The sequence below is a fragment of the Dendropsophus ebraccatus genome, chromosome 9, assembly GCF_027789765.1.
Source record: "Dendropsophus ebraccatus isolate aDenEbr1 chromosome 9, aDenEbr1.pat, whole genome shotgun sequence".
Classification (NCBI taxonomy): Eukaryota; Metazoa; Chordata; class Amphibia; order Anura; family Hylidae; genus Dendropsophus; species Dendropsophus ebraccatus.
In genome coordinates this window covers 6,744,571-6,764,370 of record NC_091462.1, presented here as the reverse complement: position 1 = coordinate 6,764,370, position 19,800 = coordinate 6,744,571, and the positions used below count along the sequence as shown (strand labels likewise).

Here is a 19,800-nt window from a genome sequence, read left to right as displayed (position 1 = left end):
TCTGTCAGTCCTGTGGGGATGTATGGCGGTTGGTGAGAGGGATGACCCCTTAAATATAGGGACCACAGAAGTCAGTAGGAACCACCCCTGATCAGTTACCAGTGTGAATCCAGAGCCCAAACAGCTCCACTCCAGTCCTGAGGTTGTGTGTGGTATTACATCCTGGTGCAATGGAACTGATCTGTGATACAAGAGTGGCACTATTCCGGCAGAACACAGCCATGTTTGTAATACTGGATTAACCCTATTTATATGAATGCAAAAGTCTCAGCCTATTGTTTACTCCATGTGGAGGGTGCAGCCCCACAAACAATGACTTCAGCCGTGCAAATAAGAGTTTCCTTGTTATTTCAAGGGATTAAAACCTAACACCACAAGTACAAATATTATTATATATTCAATCAATATACAGTGTATACAACAGAGGAGAGGCCGAGACTCTACAACTGAGCCGATTTATACAGATTCAGGAATTAGCTGGTGCCAACACGTAACGGGAACCAATCACCTCACAGAGGAAGTTGGACTTGGTGGCAGTACCCTACAGCTGCCAGGTACAGCTCTCCAACCCTGTGCCCGGCCGACACTTGGGGAGGAATTAAAATATCCATTTTAATCCTCCATCTAGACCCCCAGTATCTAGGCATGGGGCAGAGCAGCCAAAGCTTAAGGAGGTGTGTGTGTAGGTGTGTGGGTACATACATACACACACAGTATTAATAGAATGCTGCCCTGACTGGTACCTCTACTTACCTCTCTATGCTCCTCCAGTGTCCTCCCGCCACTCCTGGGAAACTCATCTTGAGTGTGACAGCCAATCACTGGCTGCTGCCCTGTCACAGTGATTGGCTGAGTGGGCTGTCATTCTCAAGATGAGTTCATCTGGGAAGTGGTGAAGGCAGCGGGAGGTAAGTATAACAGGTTTGGTCTCCAGCAAAGCAGCACATAAAACTGGATAAGCCCTTTAAGTTCCCAGCACTCAGGCTGCCAATCAAGCATGAGTAGCTGGAAAGCGGCAGAGGAGGCAGCAAGACCACGTGCTGCTGTGGCTCCGCCCCCATGCCTACTTACCAAGTGCTAGGATTAAGGATTAAAAGATGGACATTTTAAAATTGCCACCCTGCTGGTCACAGCGTCAAAGAGCAGCTGTAAGGTACTGGCATCGGGTCACACACTTGGCAAGGAGGTGACTGGTTCCCTTTAATAATCGTCCCCACAACTCCCACCATGCCTGTGCCACAGCTGGAAAGCACCGTCCTATAGAGAATGGCGCTCTCCATCATCTGCTGCGAATGAACTGAGGACGACAAAAAATAAAATTATAAAGACAAAATCAGATTGTTTAATTTTTTTTATATTTGATGTAAAATAGAATAAAAGTTCTCAGTGATCCGTTCAGTATAAACCGGAGTCGCGTTCAGGCGTCTACAAAGAATCGTCGCGAAAAAAAAGATACAGCGACAAAAAAAAAAAAAAAGCCAAGAAAAATAAATTACATTCTGATCTACAGCAAAATATCAAAAAGTAAAAATCCAGTTAGTGCGAAAACAGTAACAGTACAGTCAGTGGCTATGAGGTGTCAGTGCGGTAAAAGGGGGCGGAGCTTCACATAACCCCGCCTTCAGATATGTCACATGTGAAGTCTACCTGTAAAACAGAGTCATTTATATTGTGCGCTCTCATCCAGTTACAGCCAGAGCTGCATTCACAATTCTGCTCTTCCATCAGGTCTCATGCTCAAGTTACAGCCAGAGCTGCGGTTATATTTTATACTGTTACTCCTCCTACTAATGATCACAGAATGGTGGGACTGGAGATAACACAATGTAACAGGAGAATCCTCGCTGCAGCTTAGGCTGTGACTATAGAAGAGAACAATGTAACCATAAAACTCATGTGCTATCCAGTGATAATGCGGGGGAATAAAGTGACTCTTTACTAGTGATCTATCAGGGGCAGTGCATGCTGGGGGTTGTAGTTCCCAGACAGGAGAGGTGCAGGTTTCAGTGTAACATTGGATTCAGATTGCAATAAAACTTCCCTGGGGCTGCAGAGTATCTACTAGAACCACCACCCTCCTGCAACCGCAGAGCATCACATCCTGCCCACGTGGGAGGAAGAGAAAACAAGATGTCTTGGCTCATTCCAGAGCTAGACACAAGTCACATCCAGAGCAGCATACAAACTGCAGTCCACTCACACAAAACCAAACACGACAGAGGACTGGGCTCTGCTGTATTGCATGCTGGTAGATGTAGTCATCCGTGTGATCAGTCTACATCCCGCACTGCAGCAAACAGTGAGATGAAAGATCCAGCAGGGTCATAGCTGCAGATCTAGCTGCGACTGAAGCAGAAAACATGACGGATCCAGGATTACTCCTCATTCATTGGACTAAAACTTACTAAATCCGCCAGACGCCAAAGATCCAATTACTACAGACATCATTTACCTATCCAGAGCTGTCCTCACTGCATCATCCTGCCTCTTAAAGGAGACTATGGTCAAAAGTCTCAGCGCTGCTGCCTGCCCACAAGGGGGCAGTATACTGCATTGTGTGACCTAAAAGACCAATGTGCAACACAGACTGTACAGCATAACACATCTGCAGAGATAGCTGACACACTGTAACGCTGCTGCAGCTCTACACCAGCAGCCAGCACAACAGCTAAAGAAAAAACATACACGTTAAAAAAAAAAAAAAAAATGCTTAATATCAACCAAGGCGAAGCTGGAATGTGGTGAAGAATCATGGCCCAGGTAACACGACGCATTACTGTGAACGCTCCAGTCACCCCCAGAGCTGCATTCATAATGGAATCAGTTATCCATGCAGCACATTATATAATAACTTCCAGCTGGTGTAAAGAACTCCCAGAATACACCTCTGCTTTCAGACTGCAAGATCAGTGTCTCTACATGGTAGATCTTAGCAGAAGTACGAATGCAGCTCTGGATATGACTACAGTAGAAGACATGAAGTAACTATATAAAAAAAAAAAAAAAAGTTACTCAATATCATATTACAAGGATTATAAACAAACCTGCACTAAAAGGGGCAGAAAGGGTTCAAAGTGAACAGACTGTTCCCCACCCCCAACGATTTACAGCAGTTGTAGCTCTTGCTTTACAGCTGGGTTCTGGCAGTGATACGCTGTGTGTTCATAAAAGAATAAAACCGAAAGGTAATGGAAAAATACCATAAAGAGTCCCTAAACAGCGACGGAACAGGCATCACGTGACCGTGGCGTCAGGGGTGGCGAGGGCTCAGGTGTGAAGCTTCACGTACGATCCCGGAGGATTCCTTCTCCCAGGAGGTCCCTGATATGTAACCACGTCACCAGGGGAATGTGGCAACCAGAGCGATCCGAGCGTAAGGCAGAGCGGACAGGATGGCGCAGCACGTTCACCAGCTGGGGGAGGGGGGAGATTCCAGTGCATCAATAGCTTATCGTCCGTCAGGAGATCTGTTCAGGCTCATCCGCAGCTTGGTGGAGTAATCACAGAGCACTGGCCCTTTATTGTCCGGCAGCGCTCACAGCTCGGTGGTCAGCAGACATCGCGGTCTCGTCACTTCTTTGGAAATCGCAGAGCTGAAATTAACCACAGGTGTCAAGAGACATTAAAAGGAGTTAAACAAACATGGCTGCCTGCTCCTGAAAAACAGCGCCACACCTGTCCATGGTCGTGCCTGGTATTACAGCTCCATTGTAATAAATGCGGCTGAGCTGCCATATCACACACAACCTGTGGACAGAGGTGGCGCCATTTTTGAAAGCAAACAGCCATGTTTTTCAACTCCTGTAATAACCCTTTAAGCATAGGCATTGGGCTACGTGATCCCACCTGGCAGTGGTGGCAGGAACTTGGACGACATCGAGGGTCTCTGGAGCAGCGGGGGGAGCGTCAGTCACATTATTCAGGACTTTTGCTGGCAGGGAGGTCTCTGCTCCGAGGTGACCGTTCGATACCACTCCGCTCTGAGAAGAGCAAGAAAAACAAATAAGTCAGGTTCTACCTTAAAGTGTTTTTGCCCCCAGCTCAGGTGTGGCTTTATTAAAAGGGATTAGAAAAACAGCCACTTTCTTGCAATACAGTGCCACCACTGTCCTTAGGCTGTGTGCAATACTACAACTCCATTTACTTCAATGGAACAGAGCTGCAAAACTCCCACACCCAACCAGAGGGCAGGAGAGGTGCTGTTTCTGGAAGCAAGCGGCCATGTATTTCAGAACCTGGATAATCCCTTTAAGAAATCACAGATCTAGTACTCAGTCATATGCAGAGCTGCCCCTGCATGTTCATTGGGTGCAGTGAGCATGCTCAGCCTGCTGTACAGCGTCGGCTGCAGTGAGCATGCTCAGCCTGCTGTACAGCGTCGGCTGCAGTGAGCATGCTCAGCCTGCTGTGGGAGATGTAGTGTTCACTATACTGTGGAATTTAAAACGTAAAGACTCGCTGCCCCTGCATTGTCCCTGCACTTACCGGTATTAACCACCGAGGGGCGATAGCCGTGTAGGACGGGACCTAAAGAAAACAAACAACCAGTCATCTTCCTCCTTGGTGATGGGCGGAGCTATGATTTGCTATACATAACACTTACCAGAGGGGGCGTTACTGGAGGGGGTGGGGAGGGAGGGGGCTCTGTGAGGTCGATAAGGTTCTCAGTCAGTGACGCCAACAGCGCATCCAGGTCATCAGTTGCCGTCTGTGGTGGAAAAGGTCCAACGGATTACCCTGGAGCTGACCTGTCTATCATCCACAGCTCCCGCCCCCAGCACAGAGCACTTGGACCCCCCCCATACTGCTGGCCTGTGCTGCCTCTCCCATAATGGGTCATTTAAAGTGGTATTCCGCCCAGAAGCAGTTACCAATCTACTAAATAGGTGACACATGCTGGATCTGTGGGGGTCCCTGTGTGTTGGGGTGGGGATCCCCGAACCCTGAGCTTAAAGCAGCGAGAGTGGAGGGGGCGGCCAGTGAAGTCAGCTGATCAATGCTTCTAGGCGGAGTTCTCCTTAAAGGGCTTGTCCAGATTCTCCTGTCCCTATGGTTTGTTACTCTTTACCTGCCTTGACACATTGTAACGGATTCCAGTCCGGCTCTTTACCTTGATTTGCGAGGCCTCGTCCGGCGGGGGCAGGGGGCAGGATGTCACCATGTTCTCAAGTTTTGGTTCTCTCATCTCCGGGGGCCCAAAATTTCTACAGACAAAAAAAAAAAAAAAAAAATTATATAAGAGCGTCGGCTGATAAGCGAAAGCAGCGGCCGATACCAAAACACTAGAGAGCAGCGGCCGATAACAGAGCAGCGGCTGATAACACAGCAGTGACATTACGCACTCTGTAACACAGCACAGAACTCCCGGAGTGCCGGCTGATAACAGAGAGCAGTGACGTTACGTGCTCTCTAACACTGTGGACATTGTCACGGTATCAGGTGACCTTGCCTCAGGGACATCACACACGAGGTCACATGACTAATACTGTAATATAACGCTCTGCCACTAATATCCCAGGATAGGAAACACATGCAGGAGCTGCCGGCAGAGAGATGGAAGGGCAAGAAGGTTTCTAGAACTGTACATAGTGCGGTGGTGGGGCAGGTGGAGCAGCTGGAGTAGTTTGGGGGCAGCTGGAGCAGCTGGAGTAGTTTGGGGGCAGCTGGAGCAGTTTGGGAGCAGCTGGAGTAGTTTGGGGGCAGCTGGAGTAGTTTGGGGGCAGCTGGAGTAGTTTGGGGGCAGATGGAGCAGCTGGAGCAGTTTGGGGGCAGATGGAGCAGTTTGGGGGCAGATGGAGCAGTTTGGGGGCAGATGGAGCAGCTGGAGTAGTTTGGGGCAGATGGAGCAGCTGGAGTAGTTTGGGGGCAGATGGAGCAGCTGGAGTAGTTTTGGGGGCAGATGGAGCAGCGGGAGTAGTTTGGGGGCAGATGGAGCAGCTGGAGTAGTTTGGGGGCAGATGGAGCAGTTTGGGGGCAGATGGAGCAGCTGGAGTAGTTTGGGGGCAGATGGAGCAGCGGGAGTAGTTTGGGGGCAGATGGAGCAGCTGGAGTAGTTTGGGGGCAGATGGAGCAGTTTGGGGGCAGATGGAGCAGCTGGAGTAGTTTGGGGGCAGATGGAGCAGTTTGGGGGCAGATGGAGTAGTTTTGGGGGCAGATGGAGCAGCTGGAGTAGTTTTGGGGGCAGATGGAGCAGTTTGGGGGCAGATGGAGCAGCTGGAGTAGTTTGGGGGCAGATGGAGCAGCTGGAGTAGTTTGGGTCCGGCCATCACTCACGTTACGAGCGCGGTCTGGGGCGGAGTCTGCGGTTCCAGAGGTTCTTGCACCGTCGGGCGGTTGGTGACTTTCGCCGTGAGGCTTCTATGGGGGAAACATTGGTCATTATCCTGGGGGGAGGAGGAGGCATGAGGGCGGGGGTCGCGGGGGTCACTCACCTGGGAGTCGTCTCCACAGAGGTCATGTGACTGATCCCCGCATCATCTCTGATCATCTGTAAAGACACAAAGCGACAGGATCAGACAACGACCTGGATATAACCCAACAGTACAGCGTCATGTACACCCTCAGAGCAGCGCTCCGTCACCTGACCTCACCTTGTGTCCGGCCTCCACCTGCGCCTTCAGGATGTTGCTCTTTATATCGGTCGGCAGCCATATTGGGGCGGACGCCGGAGCTTCCACCTTGTTATTTAGACATTTCTCTATCAGCTTCACTGGCTCCTCCTGAGAGACAATGATGGGGGTTATACCAGAGGGAGACCGAAGGAAGGAATGGAGGCCGAGGAGCACAGGATGGGGGGGCCGAGGAGCACAGGAGGGGGGGGGGGGGGAGGCTGAGGAGAGGCCAAGGAGCACAGGATGGGGGGGGGGGGGGGGGGCGAGGAGCACAGGAGGGGGGGGGAGGCTGAGGAGAGGCCAAGGAGCACAGGATGGGGGGGGGGGGGAGGCTGAGGAGCACAGGATGGGGGGGGGGGGGAGGTTGAGGAGCACAGGATGGGGGGGGTTAGGCTGAGGAGCACAGGATGGGGGGGGCAAGGAGCACAGGATGGGGGGGGAGGCTGAGGAGCACAGGATGGGGGGGGGGGGGAGGTTGAGGAGCACAGGATGGGGGGGGGTTAGGCTGAGGAGCACAGGATGGGGGGGGGGGGAGGTTGAGGAGCACAGGATGGGGGGGGGGTTAGGCTGAGGAGCACAGGATGGGGGGGGGGGCCAAGGAGCACAGGAGGGGGGGGGGGGGGGGAGGCTGAGGAGCACAGGATGGGGGGAGGCCGAGGAGAGGCCAAGGAGCACAGGATGGGGGGGGGGGGCCAAGGAGCACAGGATGGGGGGGGGAGGCTGAGGAGCACAGGATGGGGGGGGGGGGGAGGTTGAGGAGCACAGGAGGGGGGGGGGGGGGTTAGGCTGAGGAGCACAGGATGGGGGGGGGGCAAGGAGCACAGGATGGGGGGGGGGGGAGGCTGAGGAGCACAGGATGGGGGGAGGCCGAGGAGAGGCCAAGGAGCACAGGATGGGGGGGGGGGAGGTTGAGGAGCACAGGATGGGGGGGGGGGGTTAGGCTGAGGAGCACAGGATGGGGGGGGGGCCAAGGAGCACAGGATGGGGGGGGGGGAGGCTGAGGAGCACAGGATGGGGGGGGGGGGGGAGGTTGAGGAGCACAGGATGGGGGGGGTTAGGCTGAGGAGCACAGGATGGGGGGGGGGCAAGGAGCACAGGATGGGGGGGGGGGAGGCTGAGGAGCACAGGATGGGGGGCTGTTAGGCTGAGGAGCACAGGATGGGGGGGGGGCCAAGGAGCACAGGATGGGGGGGGGGAGGTTGAGGAGCACAGGATGGGGGGGGGGGTTAGGCTGAGGAGCACAGGAGGGGGGGGGGGGGGGAGGCTGAGGAGCACAGGATGGGGGGGGGGGGAGGCTGAGGAGCACAGGATGGGGGGGGGCTGAGGAGCACAGGATGGGGGGGGGAGGCTGAGGAGCACAGGATGGGGGGGGAAGCTGAGGAGCACAGGATGGGGGGGGGGGCTGGAGGCTGTAGAGAGCCCGCTACCTGTTTGTTCACATTGATGTTCAGTCGCAGCGGGGGGAGGGCCACAGCACCGGCATCCATGTTGTTCAGCTTCACAGTCGAATCTTCAAACACTAAATATAAAGCAGAGGATGACGCGGTGAGAAGCTATGTGCCCCCCCCCCCCCCCCCCCAATCGTTTGGGGCTCCTCCTACCTGGCGGCGGGGCGTCCGTCTGGGCCGCAGTCATCTCCTCTAGGCCGGGGTTGGAGAAGCCCAGGATCCCGGTGTCCAGGCTGGGGGCCCCGGGGCCGGAGGTGACCGCCAGGGTCAGGATCTCCTCCATCTTGTTCTCCAGCTGCTCCTGACTCTCTGCGACACTAATAAAGCTGTGGAGGCAGCAGAAGTGACTGAGGAGCTGTCCCCGGAGCAGCGCTCACAGCCGCCATCAGCAGATCCAGACATCGGCCTGGCGCAGTGCCCTCCTGGTGGTGGTGGGGGGCGCTCTTATCATACTCACCAGTTTTGCATTGTTCCTCCATAGACAGAAACACGGAGACGAGTTCAGAGCAGACGCTTTTATTTGCCTTTATTGCGGTTACACAGAAGTCACAGGGAGAAGCTCATATCTGTGCAGCGTCCCTATGATAACACTCCCTGGCCTGAGTGGGGGCGGCTATAAATAGAAGTGTGAGTCTACCTGGTGACACTAAGCTGTCAGGGACAGGAAGTGTTATCAGAGGGACACAGCACAAAACTCCCATCCAGGGCAGTGATAAGGGGGGCGCTCCTATCTAGACCCTCCCCCAAAGACACGACCCGCAGCACGGAGCGCACGGACCCCCATACATTTATGCAGATAACACTGCGGGGGAGGAGCCGCACATTGTCACACCATTCACAATCACCAACATGTCTGGTGGCAGAATACCCCCCCCCCCCCCCCCCACATCCATCCCTCCCAACCCCCAGGACAGCCCCCCCCCCCCCCCCCCCCAGCATCCATCCCTACCAGGCCCCCTCCATCCATCCGTTCGAACCCCCCCACATCCATCCCTCCCAACCCCCAGGACCCTCCACATCCATCCTTCCCAACCCTCAGGACACCCCCCTCCATCCATCCATCCCTCCCAACCCCCTGGACCCCCCACCCCCACATCCATCCCTCCCAACCCCCTGGACCCTCCACATCCATCCCTCCCAGGCCCCCCACATCCATCCCTTCCAACCCCCCCCATCCATCCATCCCTCCCAACCCCCAGGACACCCCCCTTCATCCATCCCTCCCAACCCCCAGGACACCCCCCTCCATCCATCCCTCCCAACCCCCTGGACACCCCCCTCCATCCATCCCTCCCAACCCCCTGGACCCTCCCCTCCATCCATCCCTCCAAACCCCCTGGACCCTCCACATCCATCCCTCCCAACCCGCAAGACACCCCCCTCCAACCATCCATCCCTCCCTCCCAACCCCCCTGGACCCTCCACATCCATCCCTCCCAACCCCCAGGACACCCCCCTCCATCCATCCCTCCCAACCCCCTGGACCCCCCACATCCATCCCTCCCAACCTCCAGGCAGAGACGACACATGACGTAACTTCTATCGACCTTGTGATAAACTGTAACAAGTCAGTGGATTAAAGACGAGGGCGGAGCAGGGGCGGAGCTCTGCACAACAGTCACAGCCTGGTATATATATGACATCGTCAGATGGGGGCGGAGCTCTGCACAACAGTCACAGCTCACAGCCTGGTATATATATGACCTCATCAGATTGGGGCGGAGCTCTGCACAACAGTCACAGCCTGGTATATGTGACATCATCAGATGGGGCGGAGTCCTCCAGGATGGTAAAGACCATGAATCCACCATCTTTGATGCATAGAATCTGTCCATGTGATCCTTATAACTCTGTCATGGCCGCCCGAGGGTTCAGCCCGTGGAGCTCGATGGGTTTCCCGGTGTTCCTGGCGTTGTGCGGATACATGGAGTGGGTGTAACTTCTGTCCGTCAGCAGCGCAGAGGAGGAGGACTGCGGCTTCCGGTAGCTTCCAGCCTCCTGCGCGGAGCCCGGCGCCCCCACAGGCCTGCGGTTGTTTCATTTAAAGACTTAAGATTAATTATAAATAAACCGACCGTGAAAACTGCGAGAAAACCTGCGCCCAAGAGGTAAGCGAAGAAGAGAAGGATGCGGAGAGGAGGGAGAGCCGGCGATCACTGACAATCCCCCAAGAGTCAATAGTAGATCAGCCGAGTGGAAGATTCATCATTAAATCAGATCCCCGATCACCAACACCAGATCACAGATTAAGATCAGATCCCTAAAAGCGCAGCACAAGATCCCAGATCATTAGGATCCCCAATCATTAGGATGAGATCCCCGGCACCAGATCCCTGACCACCCGCACCAGATCATTAGGATCATATGCCATTAGGATCAGATCCCCCACCACCGGCACCAGATTACAGACCATTAGGATCAGATGCCCAATCACAGGCACCAGATCCCAGATCATTAGGATCAGATCACCAGGATCACTAATCCCAGACACCAGATCAGACACCAAAGGGATCAGATTCCCGACTACCGGCACTAGATCACAGATCAAAGGGATCAGATCCCCAACACCAGATCACAGATCAATAGGATCAGATCCCAGATTCCTGGCACCAGATCACAAATCATTAGGATAAAATCTCCAAAAGCCCAGCACCAGATCAAAGATCATCAGGATCAGACCCCCATCACCAGATCACAGATTATTAGGATCAGATCCCTGATCACTGGCACCAGATCAGAGATCATTAGAACCAAATCCCCAATCACAGCCTCAGATCACAAATCACAACTGATAATGTAACCGGAATCACAGATCACTGGACGTCACAGCTTTATCCTCAGGATTTTTTTTTAATCCAATCAGATTGGGAAGATCAGGTGATTGATTATTAGCCTGTTCCTTACTTCAATCCCATGATTGATCAGCAGTGATCCAGTCTAAATAATCGATCACTATGGACTCTGGATTATGAAGCATCAGGACTGGATACTAATAACAGATTATTGATTATAAATCCCAGACGACTGACCGACGTCAGATCTAATGATGATCAGGATTAAGTCATTACACCACAGATTATCGATAGGATCGCGGATCAATAGATTCATTAGACTGGATCCTTGACGATCACACGAGGGTCATTGATTGTGTGGAACGTGATCTTAACCAATCTGAACAGATCAATGATTACTTGGATCGGCTTCTTCATTGCTGATCAGGCAGACTTGATGACCGATTTCATTACTAGGATCTGATCACTATTATGGATCAAGTCTCCTTTATCTGGACTGATCAGAGATTTGGGACTTTATTGATTAGTCAGACTGGATCATTGATTGTCGTCTCCTTAGATCAGACTGGATTGGTTTATCAGTTATTGATTAGTCTGGATGATTGATTGGATTACATGGATCAGATGGCAGCTTCCTCCTTGCAGCAGATTATTGATTATGCCGGCGAGGTGAATAATCTGGTTTGCGGTGATCGGCAGCCATTATTGTCACCACGATGGTGGAAAGAATCAAATCAAGTGGAGCAGAGAGGCAATAGCTGTCAGGATACAGATAGCAGAGAGCAGATATCCGTATCCACAGGACCCCAAGCCCCCCGCGGATCCCACCACCACCAGGCACCGCACACACCACCAGCGGATCAGGGGCAACAGCAGCGATTGGTGATTGGATACAGAAGCAGCAGCACAAAGACAGCGAGCAGCACCGAGGACACAGACAACATGACAGGATCAAACAGATGATTCCACAAACAGCGCCTCCCCTGGCCTCAGGCTGTGTCTGGTACTGCAGGTCAGTTCCACTGAAGTGAATGGAGCCAGTTGTAATACCACACACAGCCTGAGGACGGGGGGGGGGGCGCTGGTTTTCCTCTCTAATCCTAGAGAACCACAAAGTAAAAAATAAATTAAAAAGTCCAAAACTTCTGTGCGACTAATCTGATCAACAAACAGAAGAACGAGACCAACAAACCATTTCTTCTCTGGGTGATTGGCTCCGGGACTCTGATGAAGAGCTTGGATCTCAAAGAGCGCCGGCTGTGCGGGGACCGCAGGACGGACGGACGGCTTCACGGGCCAAACCTGCGAGACACAGAGTCAGGAACAATACAGCGATACTGTGCTGCTGAACAGTGTATCTAAGCTTCCCACCTGTGATACTGTCTGCAAAGCTAACAGCATAATGCTGAATCTGTGCCTGACACCATACTGTATCTAAGCCTGTCATGTGTGATACAGTCCGCTCAGCTGCTGTGACATGGATCTCTGTATCTAAGTCAGTTATACCATCTTTTGAGCCCCTGCCCTGTTGGGTGTATCTAAGCCAGTCATTAGCGATACTGTCTGCTGAAGTATCTAAGCCTATGATGCGAGATACCGGGGACACAGTTACATTATGGAGTAGAGAATTGTGGGACACATCTGATAATCCGGCATCTTGGTTCAGGATCCCTCCGAATAACAGTCCCCCCCCTCAGTGCTATCACAGTTTCCGATCTATCAGATGGCGGACTATGGGATGTAACTGTATTACGCTCTAACTGGTGATGTCACGCAGGTCGCCATGTTCTCTTACTTGTTGGGCTCCGTTGGGGCGAACAGGTTCTGGTCGGTCGGCGCTGCAGGCGACAAAGATGAAGATGTTATAGACGAGAATCGCACGGGGAGGAGTGAATGTGGGAGGGGCGGGGCAAGGAGTGAATGTGGGAGGAGGAGTGAACGGGGAGGGCAAGTAGTGAACGGGGGGGGGGGGGGGTGTCTTACTTTATCAGGTCGGGCCTCGGTGCTTGTGCTGCAAACAGAGAGGAAAAAGTCAAAATTATTTCACAGCAAACAGTAAAGCGATGCAGTGATGGGAACTGGATAGAAGATGACATCACTATGACGTCACCTCCTACCTCGCTGTAACATGCTTCTCCGTGAGTAGCGTTTGCTGGGTCGGCGCTCGAAGGACGATGAACGTCGCGGTTTGCTGGATTTTGTCGTCTGGTATTCGGTTTTCCCGCTGTAGAGATAAAAAGGAGACAATGGCTTCATTTACATGGGACTGCAGGTAAACCGGGACTGCAAAACAGAGATTACAGATTCAACTCCACTACATACATCCAGTCTTATACCCCAGGGACATCCAAAGCAGCATTCAAACTTCTGCTCATGTATTAGGCAGCAAGGGACGATGAACAGTGATAACTCAGGATCAGTAATGTATGTACACAGTGACCCCACCAGCAGAATAGTGAGTGCAGCTCTGGAGTATAATACATGATGTAACTCAGGATCAGTAATGTATGTACACAGTGACCTCACCAGCAGAATAGTGAGTGCAGCTCTGGGGTATAATACAGGATGTAACTCAGGATCAGTAATGTAATGTATGTACACAGTGACCCCACCAGCAGAATAGTGAGTGCAGCTCTGGAGGTGACTGGACCCCTGGATCTGCCCCGGGGCTCACAGTCAGTATGCTGAGCACCTCACATGTAGTAGTGCACTTCCCTCTGTTCGTCCTTTTACCTGTATCTGAAGCGTGAGCCCAGGCGTATGAATCCGGAGCGGGTGGAGGTTTTCTGTGTGGGGCTGCGGAGCCGGAAGAAGGCGTGATGCTCCACAGCGCACTTCCACAGGTGCTTACAGGCCTTCGGATGCTCCATCTTGAATACAAACGTGTGCTCCTGTTCCTTCCCCTGTAAATAAGAATCATGGTCAGTGCAGACAAGACCCCAGAGCTGCGCTCCCCACAGCGTCAGTCTCTCGGCAGCTACACGGACACTTGGGCCTTAAAGGGACAGGGACATATATATGTAAACCTGATCACATGTAGAAGATTCCCGACTCCCTATAGGTGACTGACAGCAGCAGAACATAAACCAGCAGCGACATCTAGTGGTCGCAGAGATGAACTACACCCACTTACACCCTCCTCACCTGCTCATCGTCCTCAACCACGACCAGCGTCAGCTTTGACTTCTTAAAGTCCAGACGAGTTATTTTGGGCCTGAGAGAGAAGATGGCGGAGAGGAAATGTATCATTAAAGATGGCGGGGTTATTATTAATGCCTTTAATCTAACAGGTGCCGGATCATCAGAGGAAGAGGAAGAAGAAAACAAGTGTTAGCCGGCAGGGTCCTGTGATGGGAGACCAGGAAGTGGGAGATGGTGGAGGATCAGGCAGGTGACCCCCTCAGTCACCCAACGGCCCCCCCATGGGTCAGCAGCTTCACCTCCTGACCCATAACTGCACAGTGTAGACCAGGGATGGGGGGCTGTGCAAGCATGATGGGAGATGTAGTTCTGTAACAGCTGGAGGGCGGAGGGTTCCCCATCCCTGGTGCAGCCGTCCTGACACTTCTCACAGCTGAGGGTTTGCTACAGTTGCATCCAGTCAGGGATTGAAATGAAGATTCCGGAACTCCAGACTGACACATTGTAACAAACTCCCAAGACAGGAACAACTGTAACGAACCCTCAGCTGTTAGAGGGGGGGGGCAGATTCCGGACTAGCGGACTTGTCACACGTCGTCATGTTGTGTCTCATCCTGTAGGAGCAGGAAGTGCGGCCTGGGGACATAGCTGAGGAATGACTAACGCCCCACGTGATGCAGATTATTCCTCCCGATCTCTATACCTGGGAGACACCCCCCTTGTACCGGGGCGGAGACCCCTCCCCCACACAGGATGGGTGGGGTCAGGTTACAGGATGGGTGGGGTCAGGTTACAGGATGGGTGGGGTCAGGTTACAGACAATCAGAAATACTTCACATTTTTCAGGAGATCAGCGGCGTTCCTGGAGGATGTGTCACCTGGTGAGTCAGGTGGGAGCTCTGCTGCCCCCGCTGGTGGAGAACGGCATTACAAACTAATGGGTAATGCTGGAACATTCCCATCACACAGAACTACAACTCCCAGCATGCCCTAACAGCAGGCAGCATGGTGGAAGTAGTAAACAATGTGACCCTGCAGTTTTGCAAGTTTTCTCAGAGTATGATGGGAGTTGTAGTTCCGCCACAGTGTAATCAGCCCCCTCCCCATTGCTGACAGACTCCCATCATCCTCAGCAAACACTGTGCAGCCATGTGAGGGGGGAGTGAAAAATGCGGCACTGACAGCTCCCACCACATCTCCCGCGATGCACGACAGCAGCCGCGTCCATATGCAGAGCGGCCATGCTGGCAGCCGGATCCCCCCTCACATCTGCCGCAGGATCCGCTCAGTGACCGGGAGGCCGGATCCATCCAGAGTCACAGGAATCCTCACTCCGCAGGACTCACCAGAAGAACAGGCCGATCTTAGTGTTCCCCTCGAAGACCAGAACGCCCGTCGGGGTCAGACCCAGCTGGTAGTCATTGCCGTCCCGAGCCTGAAACATAAGAGAAGGAGAACGAGCGGTCAGAACCGGGGGGCCCGGGAGAGCCTACAGGAGCTCAGCTACAGGGGGACCCAGGGGCCCCGGGAGAACCTACAGGATCTCAGCTACAGGGGGACCCAGGGGCCCCGGGAGAACCTACAGGAGCTCAGCTACAGGGGGACCCAGGGGCCCCGGGAGAACCTACAGGAGCTCAGCTACAGGGGGATCCATAGACTGCAGCAGCCATTTTGCCAAGCCATCACCTTCTCCCGTCCTCCCACAATCCTTTGCTCTAATTCTCTATCTGAATGAACAGAACGTCAGGTCTACAGTGAGGAGCGACATCTGCTCTGAGGATCAGAGATGCGCAGGACCCGGGGCCCCAACAATGTATAAGGCATGCTGGGAGTTGTAGTCTCACAGTTACAGAGCACCTCGGTGGCCACGCTTTATGTATGTGATGGATGAGGCAGCAGCTGCAGATGGCGGCACTCACCTTCACTATGTGCATGTCCACCCCGTACATCTCCAGCCACTTCGCTTTGTTCAGATAATTTGTTTCAGCCTCGGCGGGCGTCTGACCCCTGAGGGAGAAGGGAGAGGACGGAATCTGCCATTACAGCGCGTAAACACAAGAACAGCTCCCACAATGCACAGTGAATAGTGAGTGCAGCTCTGGAGGAGAAGACATGATGTGACAGCAGAATAGTGAGTGCAGCTCTGGAGGAGAATACATGAGGTAACAGCAGAATAGTGAGCGCAGCTCTGGAGGATAAGACACGATGTGACAGCAGAATAAAGAGTGCAGCTCTGGAGGATGAGACATGATGTAACTGCAGAATAGTGAGTGCAGCTCTGAGGGAGAATACATGATATAACAGCAGAATAGTGAGTGCAGCTCTGAAGAATGAGACATGATGAAGCTCTCTTACCTGAACTCCTTCCACTTCTGGAAGATGTCGAGCTCCATCTCCTCTGTCTGTGTGGGTACAAAGCGAAATTCTGACACCAGGTCGGGCGTGTGCTCCGAGGGGTCAAAGTCCCCCAACTCCCCTGGAAGGAAGAAAAGATAGTTGTGAAGATTAAAGGGGCTGTAGAGAATAATGGCTGCTTTCTTCTAGACACAGCGCCCCCCCTGTCCACAGGTCGTATGCGGGATTGCAGCTGAGCCCCATATACTTTATACAATGAAGCTGTAATACCAGATATCGCCTGTGGATGGGGGTGGCGCTGTTTTTAATCACCAGTTGAGATTTTTATTTTGCAATAAAAGATGATTATTTAGGGGTCAAACAGGAATGACCCCCTGTCCCCAGCATGACCCTCCTCTGACCCCGCCCCCAGGACCCCCACCCACCCAAATCTAGAGACACTGGCCTCAGCATGACCCTCCCCTGACCTCTGACCCTGAGGATGCAGGATGACCTGGAGGTTGTCAGACAACGCAAGGAGTCTAAGGTTTGGGGGCTTCACGGGGTTAATGGCCCCTCAGCACCGGCAGAGGAAAGGTTAGTGCCGGATTCCTCTGGAAATATCATGTCTCCCGGCCGCTCGCGCCAACGCTGCTAAATCCGGATTAACATCCCATCTCATCTCAACACAATCTCCTTATGAGCCCGGCAGCAGCCAGACGGGGGCTTACCGCACAGGGCGCGGGCCTGAGCCGCCTTCCCCGGCACTGCTCACCACACCGGGGGGCCACACCCGCTACCTGCACGGACAGAGGGGCGCTACTTACCCTGGATCGTGTACGCCGCTAACTGCACCGCCGTGTCAAATGGGCACTCTAGCCTGGAAGACAAACACATCACCACAATGTTATATACCGGAACAACGGGGCAGAGTCTGGTACATGGGGGACAACTGTGGGCCGAGTCTGGTACATGGGGGACAACTGTGGGCCGAGTCTGGTACATGGGGGACAACTGTGGGCCGAGTCTGGTACATGGGGGACAACTGTGGGCAGAGTCTGGTACATGGGGGACAACTGTGGGCAGAGTCTGGTACATGGGGGACAACGGGGCGGAGTCTGGTACATAGGAGAGTAATCAGGAATTAGAGGCTGCAATAAGGAACGGAGTGGAGTCTGGTACATGGGGGACAACGGGGCAGAGTCTGGTACATGGGGGACAACGGGGCAGAGTCTGGTACATGGGGGACAACGGGGGCGGAGTCTGGTACATAGGGGACAACGGGGGCGGAGTCTGGTACATAGGGGAGTAATTAGGAATCAGAGGCTGCAATAAGGAATGGGGTGGAGTCTGGTACCTGGGGGACAACGGGGGCAGAGTCTGGTACCTGGGGGACAACTGGGGGCGGAGTCTGGTACATGGGGGACAACGGGGCGGAGTCTGGTACATAGGGGAGTAATTAGGAATCAGAGGCTGCAATAAGGAATGGGGTGGAGTCTGGTACCTGGGGGACAACGGGGGCAGAGTCTGGTACCTGGGGGACAACTGGGGGCGGAGTCTGGTACATGGGGGACAACGGGGCGGAGTCTGGTACATAGGAGAGTAATCAGGAATTAGAGGCTGCAATAAGGAACGGAGTGGAGTCTGGTACATGGGGGACAACGGGGGCGGAGTCTGGTACATGGGGGAGTAATTAGGAATCAGAGGCTGCAATAAGGAATGGGGTGGAGTCTGGTACCTGGGGGACAACGGGGGCAGAGTCTGGTACATAGGAGAGTAATCAGGAATTAGAGGCTGCAATAAGGAACGGAGTGGAGTCTGGTACATGGGGGACAACGGGGCAGAGTCTGGTACATGGGGGACAACGGGGCAGAGTCTGGTACATGGGGGACAACGGGGCAGAGTCTGGTACATGGGGGAGTAATCAGGAATTAGAGGCTGCAATAAGGAATGGGGTGGAGTCTGGTACATGGGGGACAACGGGGGCGGAGTCTGGTACATGGGGGAGTAATTAGGAATCAGAGGCTGCAATAAGGAATGGGGTGGAGTCTGGTACCTGGGGGACAACGGGGGCAGAGTCTGGTACATAGGAGAGTAATCAGGAATTAGAGGCTGCAATAAGGAACGGAGTGGAGTCTGGTACATGGGGGACAACGGGGGCGGAGTCTGGTACATGGGGGAGTAATTAGGAATCAGAGGCTGCAATAAGGAATGGGGTGGAGTCTGGGAATAAATTGTGCCTGGTCCTTTACGAAGAAGCTCAAAAATCCATAAAGTGAGTGGTAAACGTCACAGGCCAACAGCAGTGTGAACAGAGTCCTACAGGCCTGATCCAAGGGGGTAAACACCCCCGCCCAGTGGTATCACCCAGAGGCGGGGCCCTCAATCACACAGTGTGGGGAGGAGCAGGGGAAGTCACATGGGGGAGTGATCAGGAATTAGAGGCTGCAATAAGGAACAGGGGGTTTCACATTGGGAGGGAGGAGGACCCCTTTAAATGGGGGGGGGCACTTACTTTCCACTCAGAATATCTTGTTTCAGCTGCAACACAAACAAATATCTGAAAGAAAAGAAAGAAACGTAAGAGGAGAAAACAGGAAAGAAACCAACAAGATGGAGCCAGAGAGGAAGGGCTGTATCTAAGCCGATCATTTGTGATACTTTCTGCTGTGGAGCTGTATCTAAGCTTATCTTATATGTATTCTATGTGATATAGTGTATCTAAGCTTAGCATGTGTGATACTAGCAGCTGAACTTCAGTATTCAATTCTTTCAAGTGTAATAATATCTGCTGTATCTAATCCACTCAGGATTAGATCAGAAGACTATATCACACCTATCATGTGTGATACTGCCTTCTGAGCCGCTTTATCTAAGCCAAGCATATGTGATACTTCCAGCTGCACTCCAGTATCCAATCCTATCAAGTGTAATAATATCTGCTGTATCTAATCCACTCATGTGTGATACTACCAGCTGAACTCCAGTATCCAATCCCATCTGATGTGGTATCTGCTGGGCTGCTGTGTATCTAAGCCTATGGTATGCAATACTGCTCTGTTTATCCAATGCACCTATTGTGTGTGATACACTCTGCTGAGCCCATGTATCTAATCCGGTCATGTGACACTGACCTGGTGAGCTCCTCCCGCAGGTTGTTGGGCTCGGAGGAGTAGAACTTGACCCGTAGATGCAGACAGTATGGCGGCCCAACTGCGGAGAGATCAGCGGGAGGGTGAGGTGATGTCGGGGGATGGAGGCGCTGACCCGCGGCCGCTCCGTGTCAACATCAGCTCAGACTCCACAATCACACAATTAAATCAGACAAACCCGGAATAATCCCCAGTTATCAGGTTTCATGAGCGCGGAGGAAGCAGAGCCGTGCCGGCTACTGCACAACATCTCCTGGCCTTAAAGGGGAACTCCACCCAACACAATATAGGAGAGCCAGCAGAACAGTGAGTGCAGCTCTGG

The 19,800-nt window shown here is 53.2% G+C and overlaps 1 protein-coding gene across 1 annotated transcript in view; it reads right to left on the bottom strand.

Annotated features, from left to right (window-relative positions):
- Positions 1–1,107: 1,107 nt before the first annotated feature.
- EPB41L5 (erythrocyte membrane protein band 4.1 like 5) overlaps positions 1,108–19,800 on the bottom strand; it is a 35,382-nt gene continuing 16,689 nt past the window's right edge. The window contains exons 5-26 of the mRNA XM_069982428.1: positions 19,461–19,539; positions 18,842–18,886; positions 17,154–17,206; positions 16,348–16,468; positions 15,912–15,999; positions 15,339–15,427; positions 13,996–14,065; positions 13,585–13,754; positions 12,969–13,075; positions 12,835–12,862; positions 12,647–12,689; positions 12,044–12,153; positions 8,213–8,385; positions 8,039–8,130; positions 6,591–6,719; positions 6,432–6,487; positions 6,274–6,357; positions 5,111–5,204; positions 4,604–4,708; positions 4,486–4,527; positions 3,847–3,980; positions 1,108–3,593 (exon numbers count right to left, since the gene is read on the bottom strand). Coding sequence (XP_069838529.1) covers positions 3,536–3,593; positions 3,847–3,980; positions 4,486–4,527; positions 4,604–4,708; positions 5,111–5,204; positions 6,274–6,357; positions 6,432–6,487; positions 6,591–6,719; positions 8,039–8,130; positions 8,213–8,385; positions 12,044–12,153; positions 12,647–12,689; positions 12,835–12,862; positions 12,969–13,075; positions 13,585–13,754; positions 13,996–14,065; positions 15,339–15,427; positions 15,912–15,999; positions 16,348–16,468; positions 17,154–17,206; positions 18,842–18,886; positions 19,461–19,539 — 1,970 coding nt within the window. The 3' untranslated portion in view covers positions 1,108–3,535. The remainder of the gene's footprint in view (positions 3,594–3,846; positions 3,981–4,485; positions 4,528–4,603; positions 4,709–5,110; positions 5,205–6,273; positions 6,358–6,431; positions 6,488–6,590; positions 6,720–8,038; positions 8,131–8,212; positions 8,386–12,043; positions 12,154–12,646; positions 12,690–12,834; positions 12,863–12,968; positions 13,076–13,584; positions 13,755–13,995; positions 14,066–15,338; positions 15,428–15,911; positions 16,000–16,347; positions 16,469–17,153; positions 17,207–18,841; positions 18,887–19,460; positions 19,540–19,800) is intronic.